We start from the raw sequence: 16,886 nt of genomic DNA on the forward strand, positions 1-16,886 counted from the left end.
AGCAAGTGAGAAGCTGAGTGAGGAATCTGAGTGTCTGGGTGTGTGACTGTCCTGAATCAAGACTAAGACTCAGGCTTTTAATAACTTCCTGGACTCAGCCATCAGAAGCATGTGGTGAACTTGTCGAGACATTCACTTATCCTGGCAGTGGCATTCATGTCTCTGGTTCCTAAACCTTTGAGATCAAGAGGCGCTTGGAAAGAACTTATGGAGTCATGAGGTCTGTTCAGCGGTTTGATGATGTTGATATCTTTGCAGGTGAAAGAAGGTCCAAGTACCACCTGTCTTGCTACATGATTGTGAGACTTGGATGCTAACCAGTGTTCTAAGGCGGCGTCTAGTTGTCTTTGGTGACTTTGTATCAAACAGGCAGTTACTAAGAGAGACTTGGATGAGGAGTTTCACTTGCATTGTGAGGAAGCATCAGTTAGGACATTTTTGGCCATGTGGCCCGTTTCTCTGTGCCTGAGCGTTCAGGACCCCGGTGGCTGGAGAAGGCCAAGGGGACGCCCACACTACCCCTGGCTGTGGCAGATAGATGGTTAGATCAATCAATCAATTCAATCAATTTTATTTATATAGCGCCAAATCACAACAAACAGTTGCCCCAAGGCGCTTTATATTGTAAGGCAAGGCCATACAATAATTACGTAAAAACCCCAACGGTCAAAACGGCCCCTGTGAGCAAGCACTTGGTGACAGTGGGAAGGAAAAACTCCCTTTTAACAGGAAGAAACCTCCAGCAGAACCAGGCTCAGGGAGGGGCACTCTTCTGCTGGGACTGGTTGGGGCTGAGGGAGAGAACCAGGAAAAAGACATGCTGTGGAGGGGAGCAGAGATCAATCACTAATGATTAAATGCAGAGTGGTGCATACAGAGCAAAAAGAGAAAGAAACACTCAGTGCATCATGGGAACCCCCCAGCAGTCTAAGTCTATAGCAGCATAACTAAGGGATGGTTGAGAGGCTGTCTGTCTCCCTGATCTGAATTGGGAGCTGGTTCCACAGGAGAGGAGCCTGAAAGCTGAAGGCTCTGCCTCCCATTAGAATTAACAGGAAGCCAGTGAAGAGAGGCCAATATGGGTGAGATATGCTCTCTCCTTCTAGTCCCCGTCAGTACTCTAGCTGCAGCATTTTGAATTAATTGAAGGCTTTTCAGGGAACTTTTAGGACAACCTGATAATAATGAATTACAATAGTCCAGCCTAAAGGAAATAAATGCATGAATTATTTTTTCAGCATCACTCTGAGACAAGACCTTTGTAATTTTAGAGATATGGATTTAGATGGACCACTTGTTTGGCTAGGTGGTTGCCATCCAGGACCCGAGGTGGTTCCGCGGTGTGGTGGATCCGGTGAAGTGTGACACCGGTACGTGCTCCTGGATTTGACTTGATGACTTGTGCAAATAGCAGGAAAACTGCACAGACCTTTAGACCACATTTTTGTTGGTCTGTGGCAAAATTCTTTCTACTGCATCATGGTGGCAACGCTCCAATACTGTCCCTGAGCTCACTCAGCTCATTATAAGACCAACACAGCCATGGGTGCACAAATAAGACCAAACTGAGTTACTATTGAAAAAATACACATGCAGATAACTGTGCTGTGCATAGCTTTGTGCTGGGTGGATGACAGAGCCCATAGACTGTCTAATAAGACACTCTTGGTGTCATTTATGCTGTAAACAGAACTCCAGAGGAACCACAGCTCCATCTATGTGAGTCCTCCATAAATAACTTTTTGGAGCTCTAGTGATGACCTTTATTTTTTCCTCCTCATTCTCGACAGACTTGGCGGAGTTTGTATTTCTTGCACTGTTTCTGGCAGAGATGTCCTTAAAAATGTATGGCCTTGGACCTCGGACCTACTTCCACTCCTCCTTCAATTGCTTTGACTTTGGGGTAAGTTGTTCTGCTCACCTGGCCACAGGGCTGTGAGGTAAGGAACACCTCAAGGAATTCCAAATGCACACAGCTGGTCTTGGAAAATGGCTTCAAATAAGTTGACTTATGTTCCACCAAAGACAGAAATTACATCAATAATTTTAATTTAATTTAATTTAATTAGCTTATAATGCGCCAAATCACAGCAAAAGCCGTCTCAAGGTGCCTTACATAAAACAAGTCAACATAAAATTGAATAAATAATTAAAAATGAATAAAAAATTCAAATACATAAATAAAAACAGAAGTAAAACAATAAAACAAATAAAAATAAAAACTATCCATAAGAAAGAGAATAAAAATAGGTTTTGAGTCTTGACCTAAAATTGTCCACAGACTCAGACTGCCTCACGGTCGCAGGAAGACTGTTTCACACGGTGGGTGCACGATACGAAAAGGCTCTTTGACCTGCTGACTTCTTCTTCACCCTGGGAACACAGAGAAGTCCCGCATCCTGCGACCGCAATGCCCGGTGCCGGCACATATAGTTCCACCAGATCAGCCAGATAAGATGACGCCAGTCCATGAACAACCTTATAAGTCAATAGCAAAACCTTAAAATCTGCTCTCACAGAGACAGGGAGCCAGTGCAAAGATGCCAAAATGGGTGTGATATGTTCAGACCTTCTGCTACATGTCAGAAGTCTGGCGGCAACATTCTGAACCAGCTGAAGACCCCTAATGCTGGACTGTGGTAACCCTGAAAATAGAACATTACAATAATCTAGTCTAGAAGAAACAAAAGCATGAATCAGGGTCTCAGCATCAGCCATGGACAGGATGGGGCGGATCCTCGCTATATTTCTCAGATGGAAAAAAGCAGTCCTAGTAACATCCCTGATGTGGAGGTCAAAAGACAACGTGGGATCAAAAATTACCCCAAGGTTCCTCATTTTGTCCATATGATGTATGACACAGGAACCCAGGCTGAGCGCCAGCTGGTCAAACTGATGCCGATGTCTCGCTGGACCAAGAACCATCATTTCAGTCTTATCAAAGTTTAAAAGTAGGACGTTACTAGACATCCAACTTTTCATTGATAGAAGACAGTCCTCCAGGGATTTTATGGGAGTGAGATTTCCCACAGTTAATAATTTGTAAAATTTTGGAAATAAGACAATCTGACAAACTGACCAGGTGACCTCAACCCAAATTCTCCAGCACTGAGAAGACAGGATGGTGAAAAGGAAGTGACGTATTGACACAAAGTGGAAAACTAAAAACAGGAGAACGAGCACCAGGACTAGAGCTGAAGATTCAAACACATAAATGGAAAGAACAACTAGAAAGTCCTATACAGACTGTGAGGCCCGCTGATGCTGGTGCTTATCCCAGTACTGTAGTATGAAGCAAAAGAGAAACTATGATTCCTCAAGATGGGACGGCCATAAGGCACCGTATGCAGAGCAGGTCCCTCAGTGGCCATGGGAGTTGGGCTGCCAATATGTAGACGTGGGTTCAATTCCCAGTCATGTTCCCTGTCTGTGTCCTCAGATGAGACACATCTGCATTGTCCCAGTCTGTCCAGCTGTAAAAGGGTACCAGTGTCAGTTAGGGAAGTAACCTGAAATAAAGTGAAAAATTTCTTTATTCCAAAAAATAATGGAATTGGCTATAATAAAGCAAACAACAAGAACTGGGATTAACCTTGTGATCTAAAAAACAGGACAAACACAATGAAGTTGAGAGCAAAAAACTGCTGAAATTACAATTATTGCAAGAGGACAAAACCCAGTAATCGCATAACATCACTGGAAACGCTGGCATTTTGCAACAGTATTTTGTTGACATTTTGAAAGTCAATTTTGTGCAAATCTTTAATGGAAACCCCACGTACCCTCTGATTCCTTTGAGTCAGAGGGTATGTGGGCACTTTGATGATGTAAGTGGGCACTTTGATGATGTAAGTGGGGACTTTGATGACTGTGGGGAAACAGGGAGGTGCAGGTGGTGGAATCTGCCAATTCCACTTGAAATTCCATTTCAATCACTTTGTGTTTGCAGGTAATTTTTGGCAGTATTTTTGAGGTCATCTGGGCTGCCATCAAACCTGGAGCCTCCTTTGGGATCAGTGTCCTCCGGGCTCTGCGATTGCTCAGGATTTTCAAAGTCACCAAGTGAGTGGATTGATGTGAGTGAGCAGCCTTTCTGCAATAACAACTACACACAATATTTACTCATGTGCGTTCATAGGTACTGGAACTCTCTGAGGAACTTGGTGGTGTCACTGCTCAACTCCATGAAATCAATCATCAGCCTATTGTTTCTCCTGTTCCTCTTCATCGTAGTCTTCGCTCTGTTGGGAATGCAGCTGTTTGGTGGACAGTGAGTAGCTAGTTCACGTCGACTCATGGGGCACAGCATCCAAATGTAAAACCTTTACCAAAGGAATAAATGATGATACCAATTTAGAAGATGTTCCAGTTTATATTTTAGAATTTGACCATGTTGATACTTTTGCAAGGGACAGAAGCTCCAGGTCTTTAGGGTACTAAATGTTGTGACCTAAAACAACAATGGGTCCAACTCCAGACAAGGGGATTGGTTGGAACATAATCATAACTGGCTTTTGGGTGGGCGGTTGGGTCGGAACCACAATAACTGGATGAAACCCACATGGACACACACAGAATATGCAAAGTCCACCAAGAAGGAATCTTTGGGTTTTGGTGATAGATCAGATTCATTACCATTTTAATGTAATGCAGGAGATCTGACCACAGCACCAACATGCTGGACCAGCCTGGAATGAATGCTAATCAGATATGTTGACTCCACATGGAGATAATCTCAGTGGCTCAATGACCACAAGAATGAGATTCCTGAGGGAGTTTCAGTTCTCCTGAATTAAAAAGGTGTAATTAACAATAAATGATCATTAACATACATAAAATTGAAGTATAACCCTACAACTGGACTTTTTTTTTTTTTTGGAAATCAGAGCTAAAATAATTTTTGCCTGACTACAGTTTCAGTGCTGTTGGTAGAATGTTCCTTCTGTGATTGAATTGCCTTTGAACGCTGACTTGCCAAGCTATTGAGACCCTGCTCTTCACCATTTGGATGTCTTATGAGCCATCGGTTGTCTCAACCGAGAGCAGATGGACTGTTATATTTCTGAAATTTTCCTGCTTCTCTATAACGACAGACATGGAGATAACATAGGTGAATGCTTTAATGAACAAACACTAAAAATAACAACATGGCATTTATTCTTTTCTTATTGGTTTTTATTTTGCTTAGTGCTTTGATTCTTGGGAAAGTTCTATATAAATAGTTATTATAATTGCTATCATTAATAACAAACTTATGAATTTTCGATGTATAAGTCACACCGGAGTATAAGTCACAGGGGCTTCCAAATTCTTTAAAAAAAGTGACTTATACTCTGGAAAATATGGTAAATAAAAATTTTGGTCAAGATCAAGGAATATGATTTTCAACCTAATTTGAACCTAATGGACCTAAGGTCAACCATTTGAAGAAGGCCAAGGTCCCTGGGGTGAAATGTCAGATTGCTGTAGCTGTTACTGAGTCGACCACTTTTGCCTCATTAGAACTCAAATCAAATGACTAAACGTGGCCCAGACTGATGGAAAGCTGTTGTCAATTTTTCTAAGAATCCAGACGGGAGTCTGTGTGTGTTACACATTATGAGGTGTGAGGGCAGATACCAAAAGTCTTGCACTCTTGGCAGCATCCTAGCAGAAAGGAGTTTGTGTTGTTAAAATTGAAAGAATGTTTTGTTTTCTCTCCACCAGGTTTAATTTTGAAGATGAAACACCAACAACAAACTTTGACACATTCCCAGCAGCAATTCTCACCGTCTTCCAGGTACTGATCAAGGCCAGCTGGTTCCTTGCTGGTTCTCTGTCTCCTGTGTGTAACCTTGAGTTTGACTGAATCCACACTGTGTCTTTGCTCCAGATCCTGACGGGAGAAGACTGGAATGCCGTGATGTACCATGGGATTGAATCCCAAGGAGGTGTCCATAGCGGAATGTTCTCCTCCATTTATTTCATCGTTCTTACTCTTTTTGGAAACTGTATCCTGCCGAACAGATGAGCATTTCTGTGAATTTGTCATTTATATGAAGAAAAGCTGTTCTTGCAAAAGTTCATTCATTATTCCGTTTTACTTTTCCTGAGACCTCAAAACACAAGACACACTCCTCAACGTTTTCTTGGCCATTGCTGTTGATAACCTCGCAAATGCCCAGGAGCTGACCAAGGTGAAGCAAATGTTTTTGGCTTATCCACCATTTTTAGTCCTTTAAACCAAGGCCCATAAGGCTAATGACATCAAGATCACGATGTGCAGTGTGTCATCCAGCAATTTTCTAAAAAAAAAAAAAAAAAAAAACCAACAACAACAACAACAAAAAACAGTAATAGAATTTTCCTGAAATTTAGAATAAACAATCTTTGGGGGGCTGGCTGGTCATGGTAAATTGAACTCTGATTGAATTCAAGTGAAGCCCCAGGAAGGTCAAAAAATACCCATTTTCACACTATTTGATTTAATACAGAAAATCTGTTCAGTCATCTTTTGTTAATTTTGAATAAAGAGTCTTTTGAGTCTTTTGAGTATATTTCTTATTGTTACATGGGAAACAAGATACCAGTAGATTCAGTAGATTCTCACAAATCCAACAAGACCAAGCATTCATGATATGCACACTCTTAAGGCTATGAAATTGGACTATTAGTAAAAAAAAGTAGAAAAGGGGGTGTTCACAATAATAGTAGCATCTGCTATTGACGCTACAAACTCAAAACTATTATGTTCAAACTGCTTTTTTAGCAACCTGTGAATCACTAAACTAGTATTTAGTTGTATAACCACAGTTTTTCATGATTTCTTCACATCTGTGAGGCATTAATTTTGTTGGTTTGGAACCAAGATTTTGTTTGTTTACTAGTGTGCTTGGGGTCATTGTCTTGTTGAAACACCCATTTCAAGGGCATGTCCTCTTCAGCATAAGGCAACATGACCTCTTCAAGTATTTTGACATATCCAAACTGATCCATGATACCTGGTATGCGATGTATAGGCCCAACACCATAGTAGGAGAAACATGCCCATATCATGATACTTGCACCACCATGCTTCACTGCATTCACTGTGAACTGTGGCTTGAATTCAGAGTTTGTGGGTCATCTCACAAACTATCTGTGGCCCTTGGACCCAAAAAGAACAATTTTACTTTCATCAGTCCACAAACAATTTACTCTATTTCTCTTTAGGCCAGTTGATGTGTTCTTTGGCAAATTGTGACCTCTTCTGCACGTCTTTTATTTAACAGAGGGACTTTGCGGGGGATTCTTGCAAATAAATTAGCTTCACACAGGCGTCTTCTAACTGTCACAGCACTTACAGGTAACTCCAGACTGTCTTTGATCATCCTGGAGCTGATCAATGGGTGAGCCTTTGCCATTCTGGTTATTCTTCGATCCATTTTGATGGTTGTTTTCTGTTTTCTTCCACCCGTCTCTGTTTTTTTTGTCCATTTTATAGCACTGGAGATCATTGTAGATGAACAGCCTATAATTTTTTGCACCTGCGTATACGTTTTCCCCTCTCCAATCAACTTTTTAATCAAACTACGCTGTTCTTCTGAACAATGTCTTGAACGTCCCATTTTCCTCAGGCTTTCAAAGCGAAAAGCATGTTCAACAGGTGCTGGCTTCATCCTTAAATAGGGGACACCTGATTCACACCTGTTTGTTACACAAAATTGACGAACTCACTGACTGAATGACACACTACTATTATTGTGAACACCCCCTTTTCTACTTTTTTTTTTACTAATAGCCCAGTTTCATAGCCTTAAGAGTGTGCATATCATGAATGCTTGGTCTTGTTGGATTTGTGAGAATCTACTGAATCTACTGGTACCTTGTTTCTCATGTAACAATAAGAAATATACTCAAAACCTGGATTAATCTTTTTAGTCACATAGCACTACTATTATTCTGAACACTACTGTATATAAACAACAGTGCCAATCAGTTTCATTATGATCCGTTATGAGGTTGTATTTTTTAACATCACTGATCTGATGACAGCTTTTGTGGTGAATCAACCTACTTGACCTTATGTTTTGATGATGTTGCAGGTTGTATTGAAAAGAGGCCCCTGATAATGATTAACTTGTGTACATTGTTAAATGATTGAGGGTCCTGTATACATGTATGTACTTTACTCTAGGATGAAGAGGAGCAAGAGGAGGCCATTAGTAAGAAACTTGCACTCCAGAAGGCCAAAGAAGTCCAGGAGGTCAGCCCCATGTCGGCCGTGAATATTTCCCTCACGGTGTAAGTGTCACACTTTCAAGTCTGAATGTAAACTCAGGAGAGAGTCCGCTTTAAAATGACAGGAATTAGACCATCCTGCTGTATTCAGAGGAATGGTTGGTCAAGTCTAAAACCAGGCTCGACTAAACACATGATGTTGCAGATTTTGTGACAATAATTCATAAAATACTGTGAATTTGAGTTTTGTTATGTTGGTAGGAGTAAAAATCTGTGGGATAGATGTCAGATTCTGATGCCTTCTGTTGTGAACTCTTGAGTGCGATGTTTATTTGAAGCAGACAGGAGTGAGAGTTTTCAAACACTGTGCTGGTGTCAGCTGACCACCAATAAGATAAAATAATAATAGGAACAAGCCAATTAACATTAACAAATTACTATAAAAGTAATTACTCTGCAGAAGATTGCTTGTGTAAGAATACCAGAATCAAAGTGCTGCAGGCCTATAATACTATAGGGTAAATACTACTTTTACTTTCCCACTCAGAGGTTCAGCAATGAGAATACTTGGAGATAGATTGGTCCAGGTCAGGGTAGGCACGAAAAAAAAAACACAACAAAGATGCAGTGATGGAAAATAAGATGTGAAGGTCTGAAGACCAGCTTCCAGCAGAAAGTTCAGGCAGCAAAGCAACTGTTTGAGATTGTGGACAAAAGAGACCACAAAGAGACCTGGGGTGGAAAAATGAGGTAGCAGAATTCAGTAAAGGCTAAAACAGAGTTAAAGAAGAAATTTTGTAACTAACACAGGAGAAGCCAGAGAAAAGGACAAGGGACAAGCCGCCGACAGTAAAAACAACATTTTACTCTGTATGTTGGCCTTTATGACCAACTGTCGTCGATAAAACAGGGATTTGATTGCCTACTTACTGCACGAGAGCATAAGCACAAAGTTTCCAGCTGTCACCATTTAACAGAAACTGTCTTAAGGCTGGTTTTTACTTCTTTGATGCTGCACATTTGCCTGGCCTGTGCCCAGTACAAAGAAGGGAATTGGGCATGTTTCGGCAACTTGTCGTTAACGATCTTATCTTATGTATGATGGAAATTAGGAGCAAGTGCAGTTGAAGTTGCGTGTAGCTTGAAATGAGCTTATTTGTCTATTTCTTTTACGGGGTCATGGATTTTCTTTGTACCCATTACGGGAGCGGGTGGGGTGAACCTACAATTTTAATTAGTCCATGCTTAAATGTAATCAGTTATAAGTCTGGAATTCTGGATATTCAGACTGCAAATGTGCTGTTTTGAGTGGATGAACATAAGCCAACAAATGCAACCTACCATTGCTCAGCTTATTCCAGATCTAGATGTGTGCTACTCTCAAATTACTACTACTTATCAGAGCAGGCAGTTCAGTGATGTCGAACTTGATTTCCGATCATGCTACCTACTGACCCTGGCTGGGGATGTAACCCGCAATGGACTGGCATCCCATTAAGGAAGAGCTGTACTGGCTCATCAGCTTCACACTACGAAATCTGGGGATAAGCGTTGACACCAGCAGGCCTTTAGGACGTCTGTACTGCACATACAGTTAAACATGCAATCGTTGCTTCAGGCTGTTGGAGATAGAAAAAGAAAAGAAAAAGAAAAAAATAGAAAAGTGGAGGAATGCACAGCCATTGGACAAAGAAGTGTTACATTGTTGACTAAAATAGTGGATCAATTGGGCGTCTGCAAGTAAATCGCACAGCAGACGCCCAGTGGTTATGTAAAAAACCTGTTGGACTCGAAGTTTAAAATATGGACATGACATTTTATTTTGCATTATAAATGTTCTGTTTCACTGGATTTGTCTGAATCATCTCAACACCCCCCCTCCCCCCCGCTTCAGAAAGGAGCAGCAGAAGTCGCTGAAGACCATGTCCGTGTGGGAGCAGAGGGCCAATCAGCTGCGGAGGAAGAATCGAACAAGCCACGAAGCACTGTACAATGATTTGGAGACTGAGGAACACCTCCACCTTTCCCCAGGTCCCCACACCCGCCCTGATATGAAGACCCACCTCGATCGCCCTCTAGTGGTTGAGCCGTGTGATGGGCACCAGCACCGCCATCAAAAGCCCTGCGTTCCTGAGAACGCTCCGAGTGAAGCTCAGCCACCTGCTCCGCCCCTTCAGCCACACCGCTGCCACCACCACAGAGACAAGGCCCGGGCTAAGCTGAGGGAAGACACCAATGGTAACGGTGAACCTGGTAAAGAGAGGCGGCACCACGACCACCACAGCCATTCCAAAGATTACGAGGGCAGCCACAGAAAAGGGGGGAAGGGTGCGAGATCTTGCAGCCGAGAAGATGGCAGGAGACATCACCAGCATAGCTCAGCGGGCGACAGCGGGCAAGGTGGAGGAATCATGACGGAGAGGGAGCATTGCCATCACCACTCGCACCAGCAGTGCAGAGAGGGCAACGGGACGGTGAAAACAGGAGGGAAGGGAGAGCGACGGTCCCACCACAAGGACAAGCTAATGTCTCATAGTGAGAAAAACTGCAGAGATGAGAATGCAGGTGCAGAAGAGACGAAGAAACACCAGACTTATGAATCCAGGGGTCAGTCTACAATTGAGGGAGAAGAGTCTGCTGAGAAAGAAACAAGCGACACTCACAGGTATCAACCGAAACAGGTCAAAGGTGTCTATCACAGGTGATACACACCTTAATTTCTTTATGCCATTTAGAAAAAAAAAACCCCAGGGTTCACTTGTTGCACTTGTCACTTGTTGCAGGCAGCTGCAACAAGTGATCCACAGCAATTTACCTAAGAAACTCTGGCATTTTATAGGTTTGAAATGTTATGAAAGGTCCAATAAAGACTCCTGTTTCAAAAAATTAGAATTTTCTGACAATTATTTCATGGGGTGGGCTTTATAGGGTTAAAATAGGTCAAGGTTAGCCATCTTTGAACTTGTCCAAGGTCTGTGTCCCAAGAATGTTCCCTATGAATTTGAAGACTCTGTCAGTAATAGAACTGGACTTATGCTGAACACAGGCAGACGGACAGATGGAAGCAAAGCCTTCGCAATACCCGATGGCCATATTTTGGCCTCAGGTTAAAAAATGACATTTCTTTTTGTCATTTGGATTTTTGAACAAACGTCCTCAAAGTTTGAGAAGGAAAAAATATGTGAACACTTGCATTAGACATTTTTCATGAGGTGCAGCAGCTGAAGTCTCTTTTATCCACTCTCATGTAGATGCTGCTGCTGCTAAAACGTTATCTGCTGCACCTTATTAAAAAGCTCTTCTGTAGCTGTTTGCAACAGATTTCTTCCTTTTTTCCATCATTTATCTCCAGGCTGTCAATGCTCCGGTCCAGAGCTGCTCTCTGCAGAGATTTTCCTCTTCAATCTTTGAAGCTTACTGGCATTTAAAGGCACCATGATACCTTTGAGGCACAAGATTTACAATGAATCCCTCATATGATGTCCCATGCAGCAGGATTAAACTGCCCTCTGAATGTTCTGCAAGACATTAAGTGGACACTTCATCCAGTGCATGTGGATGCAAATGATTGCTGTCGGAACTACAGAACTGTGATTACGCTGGACATGCAGGTGCTCGCTTATTACGCTACACTGGCTCTGATAACTGCCATACAAATCGTATCTATTTCAATGCATCTTTTTATAACCGTGGCACATAATGAGACATAAAAGAGCCGCAAAACAATTTTAATTGTTTTTAGTTGTGATTTGTAAAAAAAAAAAAAAAAAAAAAACGGCAAAATGTTCGCCATTATACATCATGACATTATACATAAAATTTTGCTGTGTGCACATCATAACCCATACAATTAATTCAACTTATAAAACACATGCCACATACTGTATGCATGTGCTTTAAAATAAATTATTCCAGAATTACTGTTAAATTATTAAATATATAAGATGACTCCGATTCTATACCAAGTCACATGTTTAATATTTCATGAGCGCACCACAGCGACTGAAATGTAAATATACTAGTAGTGCACATGAATCTATTATCGCCATCAGTTGGACAAGGTCCTGCCTCCAATATTGGAATGGAAAAAAATAGTTTCTTTCCTGTAACTTTATATTAAAAATGGGCCCACATTATTTTTACTGCTGAAATTTTATCAGCAGAGGTTTTATCTTAATAAAGACAGCAGCATGATTATGTCACAGCAGCACAAAGGATTATGGGACAACTGTAATGATAAATACTTGTCTTTTTATTCTGTTATCTAGAACGTTTCGTACTGGTTCTTGTATTGAGCTTGTTAAAGCTAGTTGGAGTTACGTCTATAAATAAAACATGCAGCACCACAGGTGAACGGTCGTTACAAATATTTGGGTTCAAAACTAACTGTGGACTCACTGTCGCCACCTAGTTTTGCCCGTCACTGCGTTTACTGTATTTTATCATCCCACTGTTGTGTTCTCACACAAGCTGTTCATTTTTTTCTCCTGCTCTTCCTCTTGGTTACTATAATTAATACGTTTTGGGTTTCATGTGTATGTTTGAATATTCATGAGGTGCATTGCATTGACCATTTGCGGTTGAATTTGAGTGTGTAGTAGAGCATGACATGGGAGTGGATTTTCACCCCCGTCCCAGAAAAAAAATCCCATCCTGGCCCACTCCTGTAAAGATGACTCCCAATCCTATCCCGCTCCCACTTAAAATCATTCCCACTCCCATCCCACTCCCGTATGTCTCGCGCCGTGATGATCAATCAGGGACTAAATATGTAGTGACGTGGAGATGTCTGGAGTTTGACTGAAGATGTGAACATGTCCTGTATCTGGTAGCAGCCTGTGAGCAGGACTTATGTCTCTTTTTTCCTTTATTTCACAATTATGACAGAGTTTTTGGAGCAAGCAGCAGCCCCACAGCAGCAAGAGCGGAGTTTCTTTCTCTTTTTATTTTACGTGCGCGTGCCAGCGAATCGTCTGTGGAGAATATTTTATTAATTAACTACACAGATGTATAATAAAACAAATGGTGACTGGTTTCTAAACACAATTATGACAGAGTTTTTTGGTGGAAGATCGAGCTGCAGCAAGCAGCAGAGTTTCTTTTTTTTTTTTTTTAATTGTTTACATGTGCGCGCGTGAACGGGACAGTTGGTCCTCAAGTTGGGTCCTGCAGAGGTGGAAGGACCACTGAAAGCAGCCGTCATCCAGACTCAGCTCCTGGAGCAAATAATGATACTCCTTGTATTGGGAGCTTTCCACAACAACTCGCTCCGTGTGATCAAGGCCCGTCCTGTTAACTTGACTGACAACCGGAGCTGGCGAGGGGAATGGAAGCTCCTCCTATTTGATGACGCACCGAGGAGAATTTTCACAGCAAAAGCAGAGCGACACACCGGGCGAAGGAGGCGTGTCCGTCGCCACGCGACCCCCGCGAATTTGTAGCGTCTGATCGCGCCCGGTGTGAACACATTTTGGTTGTTTTAAATAGATGAAAATCATCATCTATTTTTGGCATTCCCGCTCCTGCCCGCTCCCGTTCACGGGATTGATAAAATTTTGACTCCCATCCCGCGGGAATCCCGCAGGAATCACGTGACCCACGGGAATTCCCGAAAAATGTCATCCTCTAGTGTGTAGAGGGTGAGATATGAGGCAGATCGACATGTGCACAGTTCAAAGTAGTCTGTGATTCATAGACAATTTTGCTTGCAGGTGTGCATAACAATGGTTTTACGAGGCAGATTTTTTTATGTGCCTCATCATACATTTGTCTTTTGTTTGTATGTATAATTTTAGTAGAGTCCTACTAAACATTTTATAAATGGGGCTCCTGGTTTCCTCTGTATTCTACTTGTTTGACAGCTTCTCTTTCCTCCACCTCTTACCTGTATTAATGGTACCTGTTTGAGCTTGTTATCTGTATAAAAGACACCTGTCCACAGCCTCAAACAGTAAGACTCCAAACTCAACCATGGCCAAGACCAAAGAGCTGTTGAAGGACACCAGGAAGAAAACTGTAGATGTGCACCAGGCTGGGAAGCGTGAATCTACAATAGTCAAGCAGGTTGGTGTGAATAAATCAACTGTGGGAGCAATTGTAAGAAAATGGAAGACATACATGACAATTGATAATCTCTCTTGTTCTGGGGCTCCACGCAAGATGTCATCCCGTGGGGTCAAAATGATCATGAGAATGGTGAACAAAATTCCCAGAACTACACGGAGGGACCTGATGAATGACCTGCAGAGAGCTGGGATCAAAATAACAAAGGCTACACACTAGGCAGAGAGGGACTCAAATCCTGTGGTGCCAGGTGTGTCCCCCTGCTTAAGCCAGTACATGTCCAGGCCCATCTGAAGTTTGCCAGAGAGCATATGGATGATCCAGAAGAGGATTGGGAGAATATCATGTGGTCAGATAAAACCAAAATAGAACATTTTGGTAAAAACTCAACTTGTCGTGTTTGGAGGAAGAAGAATGCTGAGTTGCATCCCAAGAACACCATATCTACTGTGAAGCATGGGGGTGGAAACATCATGCTTTGGGGCTGTTTTTCTGCAAAGGGATCAGGACGACTGATCCGTGTTAAGGGAAGACTGAACGGAGCCATGTATCGTGAGATTTTAAGCCAAAACCTCCTTCCATCAGTGAGAGCTTTGAAGATGCAACATGGCTGGGTCTTCCAGCATGACAATGATCCAAAACACACTGCTCAGGCAATGAATGAGTGGCTCCGTAAAAAGCATTTCAAGATCCTGGAGTGGCCAAGCCAGTCTCCAGACCTCAACCCCATAGAAAAATTGTTGAGGGAGTTGAAAGTCCGTGTTGCCCAGCGACAGCCCCAAAACATCACTGCTCTAGAGGAGATCTGCATGGAGGAATGGGCCAAAATACCAGCTACAGTGTGTGCAAACCTGGTGAAGACTTACAGGAAACGTTTGACCTCTGTCATTGCCAACAAAGATTATGTTACAAAGTACTGAGTTCAACTTTTGTTATTGACCAAATACTTATTTTCCACCATAATTTACAAATAAATTTGTAAAAAAAAATCCTACAATGTGATTTTCTGGATTTTTTTTTTTGTTTTTGTTTGTTTTTTTGTCTCATTTTGTCTCTCATAGTTGAAGTGTACCTATGTTGAAAATTACAGACCTCTCATCTTTCTAAGTAGGAGAACGTGCACAATCAGGGACTGAGTAAATGCTTTTTTACCCCACTGTAGTGTGGTTCCAAGGAGCAGAGGTGGTGAAGGTAGATGAGTTTAAGTATTTATGATCAAATGCTCAAAGTACATGGGAGTGAAGTAAAAAGGTGAAAAAGAGAGTGCAGACAGGATGGAGAAAGGTCACATGAGTGGTTCGTGATTGAAGGCTATCTGCAAGTTTGAAAGAACATTTATATGGCGGTAATGAGACCAGCTATGTTGTATGGTGTAGCGGAGGTGGTGCCAACAAAAAGACAGAAGACAGAGCTGAAGATGTTATGATTTTCCTTGGAGGTGATGGAGATGGACAAGATTAGGATTGAACATATCAGAGGGACAGCCCAGACTTGACTGGACGCACCACCTCTTCTGGATCCCTTGGGCATGAAGAAATATGTAGAAATGTAAAGGAATACGTAGAACTTGTCGCAGCAACACACCAGTAGCAAGTGACACAATCACAGAGGTATGTGTAGTTTATATAGTAGGCTACATTACCTGACATCACAAACTCCCCCTTTGAGTCTGGTCTGCTTGAGGTTTCTTCGTCAAATCATCAGAGAGAGTTTTTTTTTTACCACTGTCGCCTGTGTGCTTGCTCTAGGGCAGGGGTGCCCAAGTTCGGTCCTCAAGATCTACCTTCCCGACACTCTTAGTTGTCTCCCTATACACTATACACTATAGCCGCTATACACGGCTGATCCTTGCATGCGCTACACCATCGCACCCACCCTCCAACAGCGAAAGTTGAACTATGTCCTATAGTAAGATGGCAGACCATTGCCAGACCTTGAGCGCCGCCAGTACAACATCGCCCTCTGCTGAGCTACGTTGACCTGCATTGAAGACAGGAAATTTGGACCCTTGGAATGAGCCTTCTCAGGTGTTTCACAGAGATTTTTCAGAATCTGCCATGTCAGCCACTTCATGTCAGAGTGTGAACGGGCCCGTAGGGGCCATGAGTGTTTCTGGAATCGCTGTGGTAACCCTAAACAAAGAAAAACAACAACAACTCTGTCAGTGTACTGTAAGATGTTATTTGTTGAAATGATATTCTGTATTTCTGTTCTAGGGACAGATTTGGCGGGTCAGAAGGGAAGTTTGTCACCGTCTCACCCCAGCAGGGCTCCGTGGGATCCACTTGGCCTTCAGAAATGCCAGAGGACTCTGACAACCAGAGAAATTACAGGCAAACTGGCCAGACCTCCATCTACATTCCTCCAGTGACCGTCACATGTCCTCCTGGAGACACGACACAGATACCAAGTCAGTAAGACCACATCTTAGCTCTGTGAGACTGACATACAGGGAGCGAGAGCGCTGCACGTTTTCTGTCACATCCTGCTCAGTCTGGTGTCTCCAAGGTCTTAAATGAAAAAAACTAAATGAAAAATGCAGGATTTTGAAACATTTCTGAAAAAACACATTGATTTCACCAATTAGTTGGATGTTTGTCTCTATAACTGTTTCCTAAATATCA

The 16,886-nt window shown here is 42.3% G+C and overlaps 1 protein-coding gene across 1 annotated transcript in view; it reads left to right on the plus strand.

Annotated features, from left to right (window-relative positions):
• The window catches only part of LOC117511260 (voltage-dependent N-type calcium channel subunit alpha-1B-like), a 188,678-nt gene that overhangs the window by 80,911 nt on the left and 90,881 nt on the right, over positions 1 to 16,886 (plus strand). Inside the window, 9 exon segments of the mRNA XM_034171267.1 lie at positions 1,791 to 1,903; positions 3,950 to 4,062; positions 4,139 to 4,270; positions 5,707 to 5,779; positions 5,873 to 5,990; positions 6,109 to 6,176; positions 8,156 to 8,262; positions 10,094 to 10,864; positions 16,479 to 16,672. Of these exon segments, the coding sequence (XP_034027158.1) occupies positions 1,791 to 1,903; positions 3,950 to 4,062; positions 4,139 to 4,270; positions 5,707 to 5,779; positions 5,873 to 5,990; positions 6,109 to 6,176; positions 8,156 to 8,262; positions 10,094 to 10,864; positions 16,479 to 16,672 (1,689 nt within the window).

The sequence above is a fragment of the Thalassophryne amazonica genome, chromosome 5 (assembly GCF_902500255.1).
Source record: "Thalassophryne amazonica chromosome 5, fThaAma1.1, whole genome shotgun sequence".
NCBI classification, from domain to species: domain Eukaryota; kingdom Metazoa; phylum Chordata; class Actinopteri; order Batrachoidiformes; family Batrachoididae; genus Thalassophryne; species Thalassophryne amazonica.